A 19,756-nucleotide genomic window follows, 5' to 3' on the forward strand; every position below is an offset into this window, starting at 1 on the left:
GTGTGGCCGTTACAGATCCCCCCCCAGCCAGATGAGGCTGTCCCCAGCCATACATGACTAAGTATTCCAACATGTTGAACAACCTCAAACATGAAAAGTTGACAAAATAACATAACCATACAGGGGCATGAAATAAGGTTCACACAGGCATACATGACAGCACTTATTGACCAAAGTACATAGTTTGCAAATCTGAAAAAACAACATCAGCATGTAACAAATTATAAAACATTGAAAATGTTTCAGTTTTTTTCCCCACTTTTCCCCATTTTCGGCAACTAAACAAAAGCTTTCACTTTTCCCACATAAAGCAATCTTTTTGGTTGACTTTACAGTAGTCAGGAAAATATAATGTACCCACAAACACAATCAACATATTATTTAAGGTCAAGTCTGTCTGTGTGGTATACGTTAGTCCACGTATTAGCTGACCAGTCTGAGATGATTCGTGGTGCACATCGAGGTCTCAAGTCATAGCGACGTACGTTTGGATTATTACCATCAACAGCCAAGTCATCTTTCTGAGTTGCAAATTCGACTTGCATGTCAGGTAAAGATTTAACACTGTCCATACTTCCTGACTGATCACAAAGACTGGTTGACACAGGCCAATTATCTTCATCGTCCATTTTTAGGTCAAGGTCATGGTGGTAGCACTGCCATTGAATTCATCATGCACAACATTCCTATTGTCAACTGATGCTTCTGGAACAGAACCCTTTGTGGGCACAGTCTCAGCTTAGCCAGATGTGTCCAAATTATGAAAGGGCAGCATGTTTGAAACATGAAATACACCTGCTCCTTTATTCAGTCTGTGAGCCTGTAATTCACCTCGGACAGCTTTTGTGTGACGCGATATGGGCCTGTATATACAGGCGCCAACTTAGCAGTGAAGTTCGCCAGAGCATCTGAATGAGGATAAGTATTCACTCTTACCAGATCATCCACTGAGTATGAAACAGGTCAACGTCTTCGACCAGTGCTTTCATGTGGTGTAGTTTTCAAGGCAAAGCAAATTTGGGGCAGGTAACGATCCCATGCCATGTGCTTGGTGCAGACATAAGCATGGATGGCAGTTTTCAGTGACCGAATCACCCTCTCAGTTGCATTTGTTTAGGGGTGATACGCAGTCGTAAGTCTGTGTTTTTGACCCCAGAGTCGTGAGTACATGATTGAAGAGTTCACTAAAAAAATGGAGCCCCTCTATCCGAGATTAGGTAAATGGGCATGCCATGCTAGGCAAAGACCTCACTTAGTAACTTGCTGGTGACAATTTGGACCGTTGCTTCTCTCATCAGGCTAACCTCCAACCACTTTGAAAAGTAGTCCACAAAAACCAAGGTGTACGCATTCCTGCAGGGTGTGCTCAGCAAAGGACCCACAAAGTCCACACCCGTATACTCCCAAGGTCTTTGTGGGCATATAGGGACCATAAGCCCAGCGGGTTTCCTTTGGCTTGGTTTCGTGAACTGACAGACAGTGCAGGAGAGTACATATTTTTTTGCGTCCGAAGACAACTTTGGCCAATAAAATCACATTTTTTGAAGCATCAAAAATACATTTTGGTCCAAAAATAGCAAAAACTACGACTTTATTCAGCATTGTCTTCTCTTCCGTGTCTGTTGTGAGAGAGTTCAAAAAACAACAGTGTAGTGATATCCGGTTCGCAAACGAATCATTCGATGTAACAGGATCTTCTTGAACCAGTTCACCAAATCGAACTGAATGGTTTAAAAATGGTCACGTCTCCAATAAGCATTAATTTGCAAATGACTTAAGCTGTTAACTTTTTTAATGTGGCTGAAACTCCCTCTGAGTTCAAACAAACCAATATCCCAGAGTAATTCATGTACTCAAACAGTACACTTATGGGATTATTTTCCCGCCAAATGTATTGCAGTCACAGATCGAAAAATAATAAGCATAAATAAAATATTTAAAAACACGTGTAAAATAATAACACACAAAAGCGAAAAACAAATGCAATTTTTTTTTAAATAACAAAAAGCACAGTCATGGATCGAAAAATAATAAGTGTAAATCAAAAATGTAAACGCATTTAAAATTATATTGCACAAAACTGAAACATGAATTCAACATTTTCCAAATCTCAAACAAAATCAGGTTTCCTGCTCATATGTTATTTTTTTGTGTGCTTGTGTTTTTTTCCCCTTTGCTTTTGTTTCCACGTTCTGCGCTTGCGTTTCTAAAAGGTGCAGTTTGAGTTTCATGTAAATCAGGGGAGGCTTCAGCGTCACCATTGGCCACAAGTTGTAGATTGACAGCTGCGCCTCTAGCCAATCAGTTCAAGGGGGAGTTGACGTCACTCCAATGCGCCTCGTGGCTGCTCTGGCAGGTGTGTGTGTGTGTGTGAAGTAGAGGGTGATGGTGACACAGGAGTGGTTTTTGTTATTTTATTGAACTGAAAGCAGTCTTAAACAATGCACATTGTGCATTTCACACACGTTTTCTATTTTTCAACATTAGATTGAATGGCCATATAAAGTTATTACTACATACATCTTTTCGATGAAAAGCTATATTTGAGGACTATGAATGATAGGTGGGCTTTTGGATGTACTGCCCGATGTAGGCAATTGTATTACCACATAGACCAGCCGTTATCGATCTCTCCTTTATCAAACCAGAGCAAACAGGAGGACAGCATAAAGACACAGGGCGAGTACAATTGAGTTCAAAATTAAAATATAAGCCTATAGTTTATACTTTATTTATTTAAAAGGTAGGCTATATTTGTGTAGAAAGTTGGGGATCAAAGTGTTATTACGATTCCAGGTCCCACCAACATTTTTTCCCGTCCTGTCCCAATCCCGTGATAGTGATTTTGTTTACAATCAATGTCAGTCTCTAGTGTGAAGATGGATAACCAGCGTCAGCAGGCAAATCCCGGACGATCTCAGGTAATTGGTCTTAAATATTGTGTTAGTGGGTGACAGAAACATTCCCTTCGTGTGATATATAATGCGCATCTGGTCTGTAAAGCCAGTTGTGTAATCAGCGGTAAATCTCCATCACCTGCGCGCTTTCACAAGGAGCAGCATTAGCGTTCGACTTGAAGCAGCTGCACAAAACCACAAGCACGCAAAAAAATAACATATGAGCAGGAAACCTGATTTTGTTTGCAATTTGGAAAATTTTTAATTCATGTTTCAGTTTTGTGTAATCCAGTGGTTTTCAACCTGTGGTCCGCGGCCCCCTAGTGGGATTATTTTCCGCCAATTATTTTCTGTTCATTTCCAGTCCATTCTAGGGCTGTGCGATTAAAAGAAAACGTCCTAAAATCACGATTTGAGCGTGCGCATATGCCTAACTCCAGGTTCACACACTGTCTGTGATGCGCCTTTTTTCTGAGCCAATGTTGACGGATCAGAGCGTTCTCACTGCGGTAAAAGGCTAGAAATAAAAACGTGCGAAAATAATTCATGTCTAACACATGAGCATAGAGTGAATTTGTTAGTGAACAGGATGCAGTTTAAGTGAGAGGAGAGCAAAGGAAATCTGCTGCGAACAGAGAGATTCGCACTCGTGCATTATTTTAATGTGCTTTCGCGTTATATTTATGCGCTCTCACTGCTGACCGCATACACATACTGCATACACACTGCAAACACCTGAGGCACCGCTACAATTAATGAACTCTATGAACAATGCATGGCAAAAAAGAAAAAAAAGTCCCTGTATACAGGATTTTTTTTTTTTTTTTTTTTTTTTGCCACAAGTCTATACATTTTTTTACATCTTCACTATAGTGATAATTTTGACTTATGTCTGTTCTAGAGATGTTACAACTTTTTGATAAAGCTCTGATTGGTTTTCTTTTGGAAATATGTTTCAAATTAATCCTGAATGTATTTATGACTGTAAAAGCACAATTGCAAAATTGATCAAAAAAAATCGCGATAGTTTTTTTTTTTTTTTTTTTGTCCATATCGCACAGCCCTAGTTTATTCAATAAATATAGTTTAAAATCTAGCTTCTGAGTACTAAGTTATTAACCCAACAAGAGCGGGGTCAGTTAATTTTTTTGAAGTGGGCCGTGCAAACATATGTGTTTGATTGTGTGGGCCGCGAGTTGAAAAAGGTTGGGAACCACTGGTGTAATCCATGACTGCCCTGTTTGTTATATAAAAAATTGCATTTGTTTTTTCGGTTTTGTGCATCATTATTTTACACGTGTTTTTAAATATTTTATTTATGCTTATTATTTTTCGATCTGTGACTGCAATGCATTTGGCAGGATTCTAATCCCATATACACTGACTGAACTGCTGTGAAGAGAGCACTGAAGATAAACACCAAGCCGAGCCAGATAATAAACAAAAGAGTGACTCGTTCTCAAGTCAAGAACCAGTTGCATCGGTTTTCGGATCACCAGTAGTTCTTTCGGACAGTTCGATTCAATAAACTGGTTGAAGAAAACGGTTCACCGGTTCTTTTGTGCTCAACCTAATGACGTCATTGGCTTCATTCAAGCCTTCGGTTTACCCGCGCTGATAACATTAGCACAGAAACAGTTCAGAATCAGTCATCAAAAGAATCAGTTTGGTTAAGACGCGCTGTGTGTCAGTCTGCTTCACACTGAATCACACATGCGCAGTATCCTCAGCTCGGTTCTCGAACTGACAGAAACGGTTTTTGACTCAAGAACGAGTCAATCTTTTGTTCATTATCTGGCTCGGTCTTCATCTTCAGTTCTTTCTTCACAGCAGTTCAGTCAGTGTACTGTTTGAGTAAATTAATTACTCCAGGATATTGGTTTATTTTAACTCAGAGGGAGTGTCAGCCACATTAAAAGAGTTAACAGCCTTAGTCATTTGTGGATTAATGCGTATTGGAGACGCGAACAGTTTCAAATGATTCAGTCCGATTTGGTGAACTGGTTCAAGAAGATCCGGTTACATCGAGTGATTCGTTCGCAAACCGGATATCACTAAACTGACGTGTTTTGAACTCGCTCACAACAGACCCGGAAGAGAAGACAATGCTGAATAAAGTCGCCGTTTTTGCTATTTTTGGACCAAAATTTATTTTTGATGCTTCAAAAAAATCTAACTGACCCTCTGATGTCACATGGACTACTTTGAAGTTGTTTTTATTACCTTTCTGGACATGGACAGTATACCGTACACACATTTTCAATGGGGGGACTGAGAGCTCTCGGACTAAATCTAAAATATCTTAAACTGTGTTCCGAAGATAAACTGAGGTCTTACTGGTTTGGAACGACATGAGGGTGAGTCATTAAAGACATAATTTTCCTTTTTCAGTCAACTAACCCTTTAACACTTGTTTTAAACTTTAACTGTTAAGAAGTAGGTTATTGTTCAAATGTAGTGTAAATGAAATATTGTAAATATCATAAAATATCTTTATTTCATAAAAATAAAGTATAGATGGTATCACACTGGTCTCAAAGTCCTTCAGTATTTTTAAATTCTGAGTATGATTTCACAAAAAAAGGGCTTTCCAAGCTATCACGGCATGCTCCCAAAATTGCCACTTGGGTGCTGTAAAATGCCAATTGGTATTCTATTTAGAGTTTATTATTATGAACATCAGTTTTCTGTGACATCACCATACAGCTGTCCCCCTACTTTTAAATTGGCTGCTATGCCCCCATGTACAGGTACTGATTCAAAGGGCAAAAATTTCTGAAATTCACTTTGCCCCTGCACTTTTTATAAAATTATGCTGTGACATTTCCACAATTAGAACCATTGATCTTTCACACATGGTATGTAATAAATGAATGATGTCATGATTTGTCTACATGGTTTGAACTGAGGTAAGTTTCTTTTACAGTCATTATGAGCATTCTTACACTTACATTAACCATGTCAAACACAACAGTTCAACTGCTTTACTTGCTTTGAATAAAAAGGTGATTATAAAAAATAAAAAAAATATTCTGATGAAATAATGTTGTCAACTAAGACTTGAGACCAGAGACGATTTTCTCCCACAACATAAGTAAACCAAACCAAGATCTGCAGCATTAGCAAGTGGTACAATCTGAATTTAGAGAAAACTTTATTTGACAGAACTTTGTAGGCTTGAATAAAAAAGTTAAGTTATAAATATTTTCCAGAAGAGAAAGGCTGCACATTTTGAACCTATATATATATGAAAAAAAGTTTATTCTGTGGATTTGGAAACGCAACGACTAATACACAATAAAAGTAACAATGTAAAATCTGAAAATGCTTGGAGAAGGTCTTTGCCACCTTGTTGTTATTGATTCGCGAGACAGCGCGCGGGACTTATTTATTTATTTGTCTTTCATAGCCTACTAAGAGCGCACCTGAAATAGGTGTGTCCCCCTCATCCTTCAGCCTTCAGAGGAGTGTTTCGGCTCCTTTAAGGCAGTGAGCAGTGAGCCGGGCTGTGGAGGCAGGGGAGAGAGAGGGTTATTCTCTAATGCTCTGAGGCAGAGAGGGTTAGCAGCACACGAACCAATGCGATTAAAGCGCCACGCTGGAGGAAGATGCGCCTGCTTGCAGCCTGCTGGACGGCGAGAGGTGCTCAAGAAGATGGTCTGACTCTGGGAGCTCACCTTTGTTCCTGCCGTTTCAGCTTCTCCGGACTTTCTTTCCATTCCCATTTCTGATTAAACATCTATGATTTATTCTCCCCTGTTTAGTTCCTTTTCTTCCCTTTTTTCAAACATATTTAGTTCCCCTTCGTTTAAATGACACACTTGAACGGCACCGTCGCATTTGCTTTGAAAGTTTTCTTTCTGTTCCCCATCGCCACCTGCTCTGTTGAAAGACGCTCCTGAATCAGCATCGCACCTGCATCCAGCATCACCCCTGAAGCACAGCAGCATCCGGAGAGCATTCGAGCTTTTACCAATACAGTCACACTAGAACACCCGCACATGTTTCATGCGCAACGACCGGGCTCAAAAGCGCACACATAATACGCACCGTGGAGATCTGCTCAAGTCACTGGCAAAGGAAATCTGGTCTGACTTTTGTTTTAACCTTACCGTTGGCATTCTGAGTGGGAGATCGGGAAAAAGCAGTGGACAAAGTGTGCGGAGTGAAAAGAGGAAAATCTAGCTTGGGGATTGAACGCAGCGGGGCATGTGGATATTGGCATTTCTCTTTCTCCAGAGCATCCTGAATGGTTAGTCTTGATTTTTTTTCTTCTTCTATTATTTCAAACTCAATTTTCTCTCATTAGGACATTCTGTAAAGGGTGTACTGTATGACAATGTATTTCATGATTTTGAATGGCTTCACGGGTGGTCACCTAGGCTGAGAGACTTTCATTCCTCTAATCATTTGTAAAACCACTTTATTAGTCACATTATGGCCTTGATGATGCCAGCACTATATAAGCGCTGCGTACTGCAAAAGCTCCATATAATGATTACTGTGCACACACAGGAGCCTCCGGCAGGTATTGCACAGGTTTCTTGTCGGTTGTTTTACGCATGGGGAGATGTTAATGAATGTGACCTCTTGTTTACCACACTGAGTGTTGTAGAAGCTACTCATCCATTTGCTTTTCGTTTTCAACGTTGCACAGTCTATTTTAAAAATATATTCTTCTTCTTTTTATCCACAATGACTGACGTATTTAATATTGGTTATGTGTGCTGCGCCCTCCCCCTTCAGTATAACGGTTTTAAATCAACTTAGTTTAATTTAATTTAATCATGGACGGCAATAATTTGTTTAACTGATAAAGGTTTAATTTTTAAAGGGGGGGTGGGGGTGTAAATAAACTGAGGCATTGTATTTAATTGGTTTATTGTATAAACATTTGATGGCAGATAATTAACACTGGATATTTAAACATTTAAGATGGGCACCTCAAATGAAATTATTACATCCAGTTAATTTTGTAACATTCTGTTGTGCATTTGAGCCTGGTTGGAGGGGAGTGAAAAAAATGTATTTCCTTTATATAATTTAATCATTTTCAAATGATAAAACATAGGTCATAAAACATAAATCATACAGCTTTATTTGAAACAATTACTGTGTCTTTAAAAACAGATTATGTGTTTGTTTGAAATAGCTTGCTGACCATACTTTCTAAATTGCATATCTAATGCGAGACATTTTTTTTTTCCCTAATATGAAGTATATTAAATCAGTGGTGTACAAATTCTTCAGATATATATATATATATATATATATATATATATATATATATATATATATATATATATATATATATATATATATATATAAGATCCATAAGACAAATGCAGGGCAGTCGCTGAAAAATACTACACAACGCCTTACTAGCTGTGTGTATGTGTGTGTGTACTTAAGGACTGCGCCTGCGTGGATGCATGTGTGTGCAGCAAGAAATTTAAAGCCATCTTTATATTTCATGAATCCAATTGTGCCTTAAGCATGATTTTCCTATCTTTCCTACCTGTTTTTAATACTGCACCCTTTACACAAGTGTAAAAAGGTGTGATTCGGCTAAACTGGAGAGATGGTCAATAGGTGCAAACATGGAAGGGTGTGTACGTAAGGAGGGAGCCATGGAGGGAAAAACAGAATGAAGCGAGACGGGAACAGAGACTTATCTCTTCGAAAAATTCCAGACAGACAGACATTGTCGAGGGAAGGTTACTGGATGATGCAAAGAAAGGAACAGAGACCCGTGCTTGGAAGATTAAAATGGTTTGAGGATTTGAAGTAAAATGGCTATTGGGCAAATGCTGGCACGAGTCCTCAATGTGAAGCTTTGAATGGCAGTCATTTTGAAGCGGTGAGGATGTTACGAAAGCTCACCCTCAGAAAACAACAGAAATAATCCTCCTCTTCAGAGAAGGGAGATAAATACACCCCTACTCTTGTTGTTTGAGCTTGAAACACAAAGCTCTCGGAGGCATTTCTCACTTCGGGCAAATATGAAATAAAAAATATTGAGATGCATTTTGTAATAACTTTGAATTGATATTGCGCCACCCTACCACAGCTGAAACTCATAAAAAAGCAGTCAGAACTCATCAGTCACCATTACCCGACAGAGCAGACAGTGAAATGAGACGCTTGTTAGCTTTCCTGCTCTTGCTGGATGTGCTTTAGCTATTTTATTTATTTCTCTTTTTTGTTTGTTTGTTTGTTTGTTTTTTTGCTGTTCATGTATTCTTTTAAAATCAGCACGTGTGATTAGTGTAGAGCTGGCAGTTTTTAAAAACATAATTCTTTATTTTAAATTTGCAGTTGACATCTTAATATGCTAAATTAGTAATTGTGGAAAAGTTATACATAAAACTAAGTAAGTTTTTTTTTTCTGTCCTTTTGTATGATCTAAGAATACACAATCTTCCCATTATAAGTGGCTACCTTCTCATCTCAGAAAGCAGTTGTATTCTAGAAATTTTGAGCCTGGAAGGTTTATCACATGCTGCTTGGCCTGTAACTATGGAAACGTCTATTATTAGAGCCATAGTCGCGTATCAAATAAGGCCGTCGTGTGGATGAATGACCCCTGACGTACAATAAAAGGGCATATATTGAAGATGTATCTTATTGGTTTGAATGCAGGTTGTTTAGTATTCATCTATTGCTATTTTATTTAGGAACAGTGTTTTTGTATCAACAATCACATTATAAAAAGGATAATATATATATATATATATATATATATATATATATATATATATATATATATATATTATCCTTTTTATAATGTGATTGTTGATACAAAAACACTGTCAACAATATATATATTTATATAATATTTCTGACATTTTAAGATGGTCTTTTTTTAGTCGTATGTGCAGCATTGTCTAACACGGATTGATGTTTTTTTTCTGTAAGTAAAAAGATACCCTAGAACTGTTGCTTGTGCATGACAGCCATGTTGCGCCAACAAAATGGAGATGCTATATTGCTGTAATATGTTGAATTTCTATAGACATCTAAGAACAGAATATCAGTAAGAAAAGGAATGCCTGATTTACAGCAAAACAGAAAATAGTCAATACAAAAAGCTGCTTGGGATGAGCAATGTAAGTGCCTCAGATCTGTTACTTGAAAATTATAATCCGTCACTTGTTGTCTACGAAAACACATACAGTCACACGCAGGCACAAGGGATTATAATCTCAGCCGTGTAAATCCTGTATTAAAACATGCTGTTGTTGTTATTGGGATTATACGTCTGGCCAGTAACTGTTATACTAACAGAATTATACAAACTAATCAGAGTGATATGAGTCAGAATAATGACTTTATTTTATGTTTAACTGGGATTTCTTCAAGAGTCTAAGGAGAAATGCACAGATGATTTGAGTAAATTTGGCTGTGTGGAACTGTGTGTTTGGTGGGAGTTAATCTATTGGGGGCAATTAAGGCAGTTTGCTGATTAGAGGCCCATCTGTTCAAGTTTGTTAGACAGTCCTGTAAGACTTGTGCCCTGCAATCCTCTTTTACCTATTTAAAGATTCTGAGTTGGCGTCCTTAACCACCCCACCCCCACCCCAATGTACGCAGCATAACATGTTTTTTTTTTTTTTTGCTCTTTTTGTTCGGTTATTTACTAATGCAGTGCATGCAATAGATGCTTCTGCTTTTGTGGTTAAACAGGATATTTTCATCAAGACGAGACTTTGAATGAGTCAAACCACCCACTGACTTTAATGTTAGCTACTGATTTCACTGTTTGTCTTTGGATAATATTAGATTACCCAGTTTTTATGTATTTACTTTTTTTTATCACTTTAGTATGAAAGAAGGATTGTAATTTGAAGTGTTGCTGATGTCAATACAATTCCTAAATGCTATAGGACTATTAAAATGGGCTGTATTCATAGATATATTTAATTAAAACTATATGTTGTTTCTAATTCATACACATTTAAGATAACCGTCTAGGTTTTGTTTTATTTAAATGTTATTTCAATTTAATTATTTATTGCATGTATTGGTGGCTGCAAAATGCAGGTTTCTCACCTATAACTTTAAAGTCATAAAAGGCAAAGAAAGCTACAAATGTTGAGAAGTATTTTTACAGTGAACATATAATACTGAATTCTTTAAAAAATGAATAATTTCAAATTAAATAATTATCTCTTGTCAATAACAATTTTCTGTTTTGATCAACACCTAACTTACACTCTCAAAATGCCTCCAAGAGACTTTTGAAATGAGGGATTTTTTTTTTTTTTAAAAAGAAGGATAAATCATAGAATTATGAGAAGAAAGAAGAAAATGGTCTTTCGTTTTTGTTTAATGCTTTATGCTTCCAAGATGTGGAAGTGATATCTGCCTTCAACCAAATGGATCTGTCTGTCATCAATGCCTTCTGTATGATAGCATCACATGACTTTTGTCTCTAGTGTGCATCTCTCTATTCAAATGCTTTCTCTGCACCCCTGTCTTGTTATTTTTAAAATAAGACCCAGAGAGAGGAATGTAGGCTGAGGTATCTCTGACCTAGGTGGGAGATAGTGACAGGGTGACAAATGACCAGCGCTTGCTTTCTCAACTTTGTGATATATTTTTAAACATGGCATAGACCGTAAGATGTAAGACCAAGTTGGTGGTTGGTATTTTTATCTGTCCCCTTTCAGAGCACTGTCCCTTTTGCCAGATGTCTGCTTTTCGTTGTCTGTATGTGTGCACATGTGCATTTGACCAACCCATGATACTGTCTTGTTCTTATTCATTTCAACATTATTCATGTCACATTATCTTCAGAGAATGAAATTTTATCCATAGTATCTTAGTCACTGGACTGCAAATATGCCATCAACCATATCAGCTGTATCAGTATAAACAGGACAAGTCCAGGATCAGTATGGTTTTCACATGTCCTTGTCCAAGACTTTACCATTATAGCAATAGTTTCTGACAAAATACCATAGTTATTAGACGGCTGTAAAATTATAATAAACAATGTTAGAAGCTTTAAGTTTGTTAATCATTTTAATAATTTTTTTGATGACAGTTTTATGGTAATCACAGTGTGTTATGGTGAAATAAACTACCAATTCCATTCATTTTTGCATATTGTTATTACATATTTATTATACGTTTTTATGCTACAGAATAATCTTTCTCAGTTTGCACAATGGATAGACCTTTTTTTTTTTTGTCTTTAAAATAATTTATTGCACCTTTCGGCACAATTTCTCTGTTAAACCGCTGCATTTGAAACACATTGCTGTCCTTCAGTTCATAACTGCTGTCTCAGCTCCAGAAAGCATGAAGATGTTGCTTTTTGATGTGTGTTTTAGCAGTTAAATGTCTCATTAGAGCGGCAGTTGCCTGAGGTTTATTATGTGTTGCTCCCTCTCCTCTATCAGCTGTTCCCCACAAGTGATTATGCTAATTGCTGTTTGATCAGATGATTAAATTATAATTCGATTAATCCAGGGTACTAAATGCACTGAATATATTTGTGTCTGCTCGGTTGGCTGGCTGGCTGTGTGGAGCAGTGGTCTCCTGTCACCTTGCTAGCACACATAAAAAAAAATAAAAAAAAAATAAAAAAAAACCTTGTCAACCTGAAATGAGAAGAGAAACACTCCGCAGAGAAGAGCGCTGGGGAGGGGTGCACTGTGTCCTCTGTCCTCCCTTTCAGAAAACACTACAGTGCTGTAGCCTACAGATGGACATGCACCACTCTGATACTGAAAAAAACCCACACACACAGACAAAAACATCCATTTCATAAAAAGGTCATGAATAACCTTAAAATAAAAATGAAAAGAAGAAAAAAAAATTGATTACATTAGATAATGTGAATTTGTGAGAAATTGTGCTTAATTCTGAAGAATTTAATTTGTAATTGCAAAAATATGCACTTCATGGTAACAGCTTAAGCTCAATTTCTTAGTAATTTCGTAATAATAAAAAGCCTAATACTGTCTTGTGGCAAAATCAATGACCCAAACTGGATTAATTCTATACCATAGCATTGACAAAATCAAAAAATGTAAACAAGATATTTAATTGTTATTGATGTTAAAGCTATTTTCTCATCATTGATATGATTAGTTGCAAAGCAAGTTAACATTTGTCTGCTGCTTTGTATAAAGTACCCTGTCATGTTTAAGACATTATTTGTTGCTACAACATATTGGCTATATTCAGTATACGATATTACTCTCATTTTTTTTCTGCTGTAGGTAGTATGTATTCTCTGCAAAGTAACGATGTACTACATTTGTAAGATATGTGAGATATATGTCAGACCATGCTATGCTGATACTGTATCCCATAATGCAGTGTTTAGCTTGGCCTTCTATAGATGGTAAAAGTGTTATGAAAAAAATATATATTTAAACATAATTTTATTGACTTATTGTTTAATTGGACTGTGAAGTGTTAAGACGTTCTTACATACAGAAAGAGTCATTTAAAATGCTTACAGCAACTTATCTTAAAAAGATAATAGGCTGACACTTAGAATATTAAACATGGAATTTATTAAGGCATATGACAATAAATATTTACCTTCTGAACAATTTACTGAATTTGAATAAAAACTAAATCTGGTACAATCCAAATCTTAGCAAATTAGCATTTTATCACAGATGCTAATTCATTTACAAAGTTGTCATTAATCACTATATAGCATTTTTGTTGGAGAGATAATGAAATATTGTTTTATATAAGAGCTCAGTAATGACCAGGTGTACTGGGATGTGGACTGTGATGTTTGGCATCGTTGTGCCGCAAGTTGACTAGCGCACACAGCTAACCGAGCTGGGAATTAGCCTTTGCAAGCTCAAATAGACGGATGTGTACAGATGCTATTGAAATAGACACCTGCACCATGATAAAGCCAACACAGAGGAAGTCTGTTACTGAACCCAGAACAGTTTTACGTGCCAAGGAGAAAAAAAAAACACTATCCGGGGTTGCGCTGACCACAATGAGTATTCTTGTTGAACCTCTCGCTGGTTCTAATGAAGGCAGGATGCTTGTTTGTAAAGATGCTCTACATCATTATGAACCGTCAAGGCAGGATGGCCTCTCTAGACACCGGTCTCATAGTCTTTCCTTTGAGCCATTGGATAGAGGCTTCTTTGTATGTTGACAGAGGAGTTTTGACTTCCCACTGAAGAGCTTTTGTATACCCTAATTTTTATTCCCTCAGCCGCTGTCCAATAACAGACTTTTATTTAGGAAGCGCCAAGATTAGAAGTCAGATTTGATTGATTAGGCACATTTTCATAAGACTTTACTTAAATTTAAATAGAGCTAATATCAAGCTTACAATTTTACCCCAGATTACACCATAGTACTAGACTGTTGTTAAACAAATTAATTTAAATAATGATGTGGTAGTGTTCACAAATGTTTGTGAAAATTATTTGTCTTTCAGTGATGGTACCATGAGGTACTCACTCACTGTCCATAAGCTTCAATGTAGATCTGTAAGCGTTAGTGCAGGTAAGAGGGCCCATGGCTGTTCTTTAAACTTCTGTATCATTTGTAGAGGTTTGATGACACATGCTGGAGGTCCAACCAAAAGAACATTGCCATTATCCAACTATAAATGACAATGGGTTCCTGGACAAGGAATAATATCACATGCTCAGTTGGGAAATGGAAGGACCTGATTTTCCTTAAGGTTTTCAATGCAAACTTGAGTGACTGCACTGACGTTGCAGTGTGGTCTTTGAAGCTCTGCTGGTCATTTGATATCTGATATGAGACCCCATCAAATATCAGATGTGATATATAAAAAGTGAAAGGCACTTTTTGAAGTGCCTCAAACATAATAAAAAGCCTGCCAATCAGAGCTAGTCAGATGTTTTATGTACCAGGTGGTTGGTGAATGGACCTGGCTGTGCCATCTGAGGCTGAATGCACATTTGACTTTATGCGACACTGCACAGACCGACTGATATCTGACTGAAGCAATGCATTTGGAATTTATTCAACATGAGAAGGCACCGACTTCACGTCTCTGTGACATATGTCATAAAAGTATTGCATTCTTATACATTTTTATTTTAGAACAGTTAACACTTCTCTTGAAATTCTAATTCTGTATTGTGTCATTTCTTTTTACATTTTATTGGCAATGAAGTTGTATAGGCTAAACTTTATTCTTGTACATACAGTTGCTGTATTAAGCCGCACATAAAGTATTGATGAAACTGTTGCTAAATGAAAACATCAGTTTGCATCTAATCCACTTCATCTGTTATTAAGTAAGCAAACACTGTGAAAGTGTCATTACAAGAACTCCTCTTCCGACTACAAGCATCAGTTCTCATTCATCAGTTAAATCTACCCAAACAAAGCTTGAGACAAGCTGTGATATCTGAATGAATTCAAATGTGTTAAAGCAGTTGTGTTTGTCTTTTGTTCGTGCGCTAAGAATGGCTAGAAATGAATTGGGTGTGTATTGTAGCTTGTAGGTTTTAATTAATTTGATAACTCTTAATTACTTATGGAATTAAGCGATGCCAGTCAGTAGCCTTCAGCTGCAGATCCTACCTGACACTATCATTGATAAATATGATCTTGCTTTACTTGGCTAAGTGACTTGCCTTACTAGATTTAGCGTTTTTTGAATATGGAAGTACTTAGAATGAAATTGCCTCACTAACAGACTTGTTCGTGCCATCAGCTGGGCAAATTCAGACATTAAAGTCAACAGCGCTTTCGTTTTCCGATCTTAGCCTGCTGCCAAGTCGGCTCTTAACGAGCCGCTCACGTTCGCTCGTTTAAAACATGACAACGGGAATCAGAGGCACACCGCAGGGCCACACTCGGCACGCTTTACCCTTCGCTGACATCAGAGAGCCGATCTGTCTGCACATATCACAGACGAGCAGACGGCAGGCCTTTTCTCGTCTGTCATGTCCTGCTTAATATTCATGAAAGCAAATTGGGAGACAGTCATTTGGCAAGTGCTGCGAGTTCTAAAGCCTGTGGGGGTTGTATGAGGGAAGTGCATACTCACCGTGGCAAAAACCCTGTCCCGCTCGGCCCTACCTTGTCCTGGGTCCATGTCGCCCATCCCCAGCCGCTCCATTCGGCACCTTGTCTCATCCCATCTCACCCTTCTGCCCCACAAACCTAAAGCCCCCCTAGGCGGTGTGCTGAGTGCAGCCTTAATTACCCCAGGCCCCTGACACAGCCTGTCATTGTGAAACAGATATCCCACGATCCTGTTCAGCACAGACAGAACACACAGTGCTGTCCCTGCTCCCCAGACCTGGCAAAACCAGCAGCTCAAAATTGGCTCAAACAGAAATTTCTCCTATCTGTGAAGTTTTATAGATAGAGCATAGGATGTACAGTATGTGGAGCATTGCATGGTCACTGGACTGTAGACTGTTGGTATTGCAGTGTGGAAAAAAGCTTAGCTCTTAACTGACCTACCTTAACACTAACCCTATCATCAACAACACCAAATAATGAGTCTTTACATGCACACAGGGTGAAAGTCTATACTCTTATGTGTGTTGAGTGTAATATGTCCTACTGTACATTGTGTTAAATTAAGATTTTTGTATAGGTGTTTCAAGTAGTAAGTTAGTAATAACAAAATTTGGTTATTGGCAAGTTGGAATGGTATTGGACGGGCATTGATTTGTTAGTTTATTTGTGGTATTAGTGTTTGCCTCATCAGCATTGATCGCACCTTCGCTCAGATCAAATGCATCATTGGCCCTGAAAACACTTTGGTATGGCTGATTAGACAGTTCAAGATGATAAATTATTGTTGTGTGTGATTGACCAGTCAACCTAAATTTGAGTCAGTGACTAGTTCTGCTTATGTTGTATAAATAAATATATAATTGTTCATTTTTTTTCTCCAGTTAATGGATTCTTATGCTTTAATTATTTATTTTGCAAGTATAAGTTTGGCAGTAACTTTTTAAGAACTGCCTTTTAATGTATGATTCATATCAAATTGCAATAATTATCGGAAACTTTTTTTATGTGGTGTTGCTGAAGCTACCATTGCACTGTAGTTTTCCATGCTACATAATCATAATTTAAAGTACTTAAACTACACAATAGCTCTTTGTAGTATTTAGTTATACAACAAGCTACCAAGAAGTAGCTAAATATGTTAGATCCATAAACAAGGCCAAATCATTTTAGATATAACCCATGATTTGATTATTTTATAATTGAATCAGTTCCATGGCACAAACACATCTACGGCAGGGTTTTTGAATAAATGAACAAGGGTTCACCCATTTCAACCCTGCGTAGGAGAGAGAGGGTCATCTAGGATCTACTGATTCACTTATGAATTCCTAACGCTACATATGAGAGAAAGAGAGCTGTTTATGAAAGCATTTGTTCACACATTCATAACTTCATGATAAATATAAAAAATATATTAAAATAGATATTTGTAAATATTTATAGCCAGTGATTTTTGTACCCTAAACCCAAGTAATTTCTTAATAATAATAATAATAATTATTATTATTATAGTAATAATAATAATAATAATAATAATAAAAATATTTAAATATTGCTGACCTAGAGCCTGAACTAAAACACTGTGAGTGTGGATATTTCCATTCACAAATTTTGGTAGATGTGAAAACTTCAGTGAATTTGGGTTTAAACATTGATCTGATAATCTCTTTGAGGCCTCTAGATTCTGACTGGCAGTCTTTGCCTCTGGCATAAAGCTCATCTCCTGGTGCTCTCAAAGCCAGCACTTTTAGCATACTGTCAGTATAGTGAAAAAAAATAAATAAAGTTCTTCCTATTCTATTCGTACTTTGTCCCTTTAACAATATGCTTATGAAGCACAGCTTATGCTTATGAAGCACAGAACTAAAACTGAGCTAATTTCCCAAAACTATAAATAAGGAAATCCAATCCAATCCAAAATTTAGATTTCTGTAATGCAAAAATAAATGAGTAAATAAATACTGTAATTTAAGTAAAAACTAATTCTGATTTAGCTTATTTACACAAGGAAAAGTGCTGTTCACCGTAGTTGTGTTTTGTTCTTGAATTAATCAGTGGTTTAGTTGAGTGAATAATTCAGTGACTCACACACACAGTTGTTGGCATCTTCCAGCATAACAAAGTAATATTCAGCAATAGTTATTCTAAAATCACCGCCATTAATACCCAAATTAATTGTAAGTATTTACATATTATGTTAGTATTTATTGTACTGCATTTCTTTTTTTTTTTTTTGTGGCAGAATGTGACGTGGATTTTTTTTTTTTTTTTATAAAACAGGAAAACTGAAAAAATCATCAAACTGCACTTCCACACCCATTGGTAAACCTTGGATGTGAAATGAAATCAATATTTAAACATCTCAGTTTGAGTACATGTGTGTGCACATGTTCACAGCTAATTATGTGGGGGAAAAAATCATGAATGTTGCGTGTGTGTTTCTGAAGTGTCCTACTAAAGTCACCTTGGCTTGGTGTTAGCCACTTTCCATCAGGTGCAACCCACGCCTCAGGTGACATGACATTAAAGGCCTAGAGGCAAAGCAAGGCCAGTGCATTAGAGTCAACTGCCATCCCAATCACTCTCCCAGCCCAAAGAAAAGGAGGGTAGACCTATTTGACACACAGCCCTTAAGATGAGAGAGAGCAGTTTAATATTGAATAGAGTGCAGTTTTTCTTTCAAAGCTGTACCCAAAGAGAGAAAAAAAAAAACTTGGTTAATTATGAATCATCACAATACATTATTAAACAGTGTCACTTTTTTGTCTTTATGGTTAATTTCATGAAAATTTATGTCAATTTTTCCTCTGGGTTGTTGAGTATTAAAGTGCTGGTTTCTTGTTCAGATGTGGGGCCCTTTCAGGGATTTGATGTGACTTCAGATTTTTTACTTAATTTTGTCTGCTTCATTTTGTAAAGAGAGAGAAAAAAAAAAAACGTTAAGAAGGTTACCATTTCAGAGCAAACACAACTCTTAAACTGATATGTCATAAATTAAAATAATCTTAAATTTGTCAGTGTTATTTAAAATCTTTTAAATGTCAAGTTATTGTATACTCTTTTTATGTGAAATACATTCTGAGAAATTACTTTTTGTATTCATTATGGTTTCATATGGTTTTGAAAAACGTCTTAAAAAATGTTGAATAATTTGAGTTAGGTAGCAAAAAGTCTTCATCAGTCCAATTAAAATAAAGATCAACAATGATTGCTTTGGTTTACAAAAGAGTGAGTGAGCAAATTCTCATTGCATAAAGGCCAGAATGTTTTCACACACTTTAATATCAGAACAAAGGCTCAGCCAAGCCTCTTGCTGGCAAAACAAGATATTTTAACAGATGGTCGCTTCAGCGTGCCACTTGAATGGTGATTGGTACCATATGCCTCAGATTGCCACAGTAAAGATTATCACCATTAAGCGCGCTTGTTCGCGGGTATCGTTTGTTTGCTTGTCTGTGTTTGCCCATCAAGCGTGCCAACAACTGGAGTGTTATATCTGAGCATGTGGGTGCACATGTTTATGAATGCACATCTTTTTCTATGTGTACCTTCTGCTTTGTGAGTGAAACCCGCTGATCCTCAGAAAAGGTTGAAACTGCTGTAATTTGAAACCTTGTTAGAAATTTATTGATGTGCTAAAATGTTTTTGTCCCAAGGGAAAACACTACCAGCTGTCACTGGTGAGCCATTTACTGCCAAATGTAGATTAGTGCTCAGAAAGGACCTGTGGCACAGCATTGAGGAGATTTTCATCAAGACACTAGAAAAAAAGAAAAGAAAAGCATTTAGCAGTCTTGAACATTTTTTTTTTGGTTGTGTTTAGCTTCATGATACACATTTTCTCTGCTGTG

The 19,756-nt window shown here is 37.0% G+C and overlaps 1 protein-coding gene across 1 annotated transcript in view; it reads left to right on the plus strand.

Moving 5' to 3' along the window:
• Positions 1 to 6,343: 6,343 nt before the first annotated feature.
• Positions 6,344 to 19,756, plus strand: part of LOC113098390 (Down syndrome cell adhesion molecule homolog) — a 123,984-nt gene continuing 110,571 nt past the window's right edge. Inside the window, exon 1 of the mRNA XM_026263437.1 lies at positions 6,344 to 7,149. Within this exon, the coding sequence (XP_026119222.1) occupies positions 7,107 to 7,149 (43 nt within the window). The 5' untranslated portion in view covers positions 6,344 to 7,106. The remainder of the gene's footprint in view (positions 7,150 to 19,756) is intronic.

The sequence above is a fragment of the Carassius auratus genome, unplaced genomic scaffold (genome assembly GCF_003368295.1).
Source record: "Carassius auratus strain Wakin unplaced genomic scaffold, ASM336829v1 scaf_tig00216545, whole genome shotgun sequence".
In the NCBI taxonomy this organism is placed as follows: domain Eukaryota; kingdom Metazoa; phylum Chordata; class Actinopteri; order Cypriniformes; family Cyprinidae; genus Carassius; species Carassius auratus.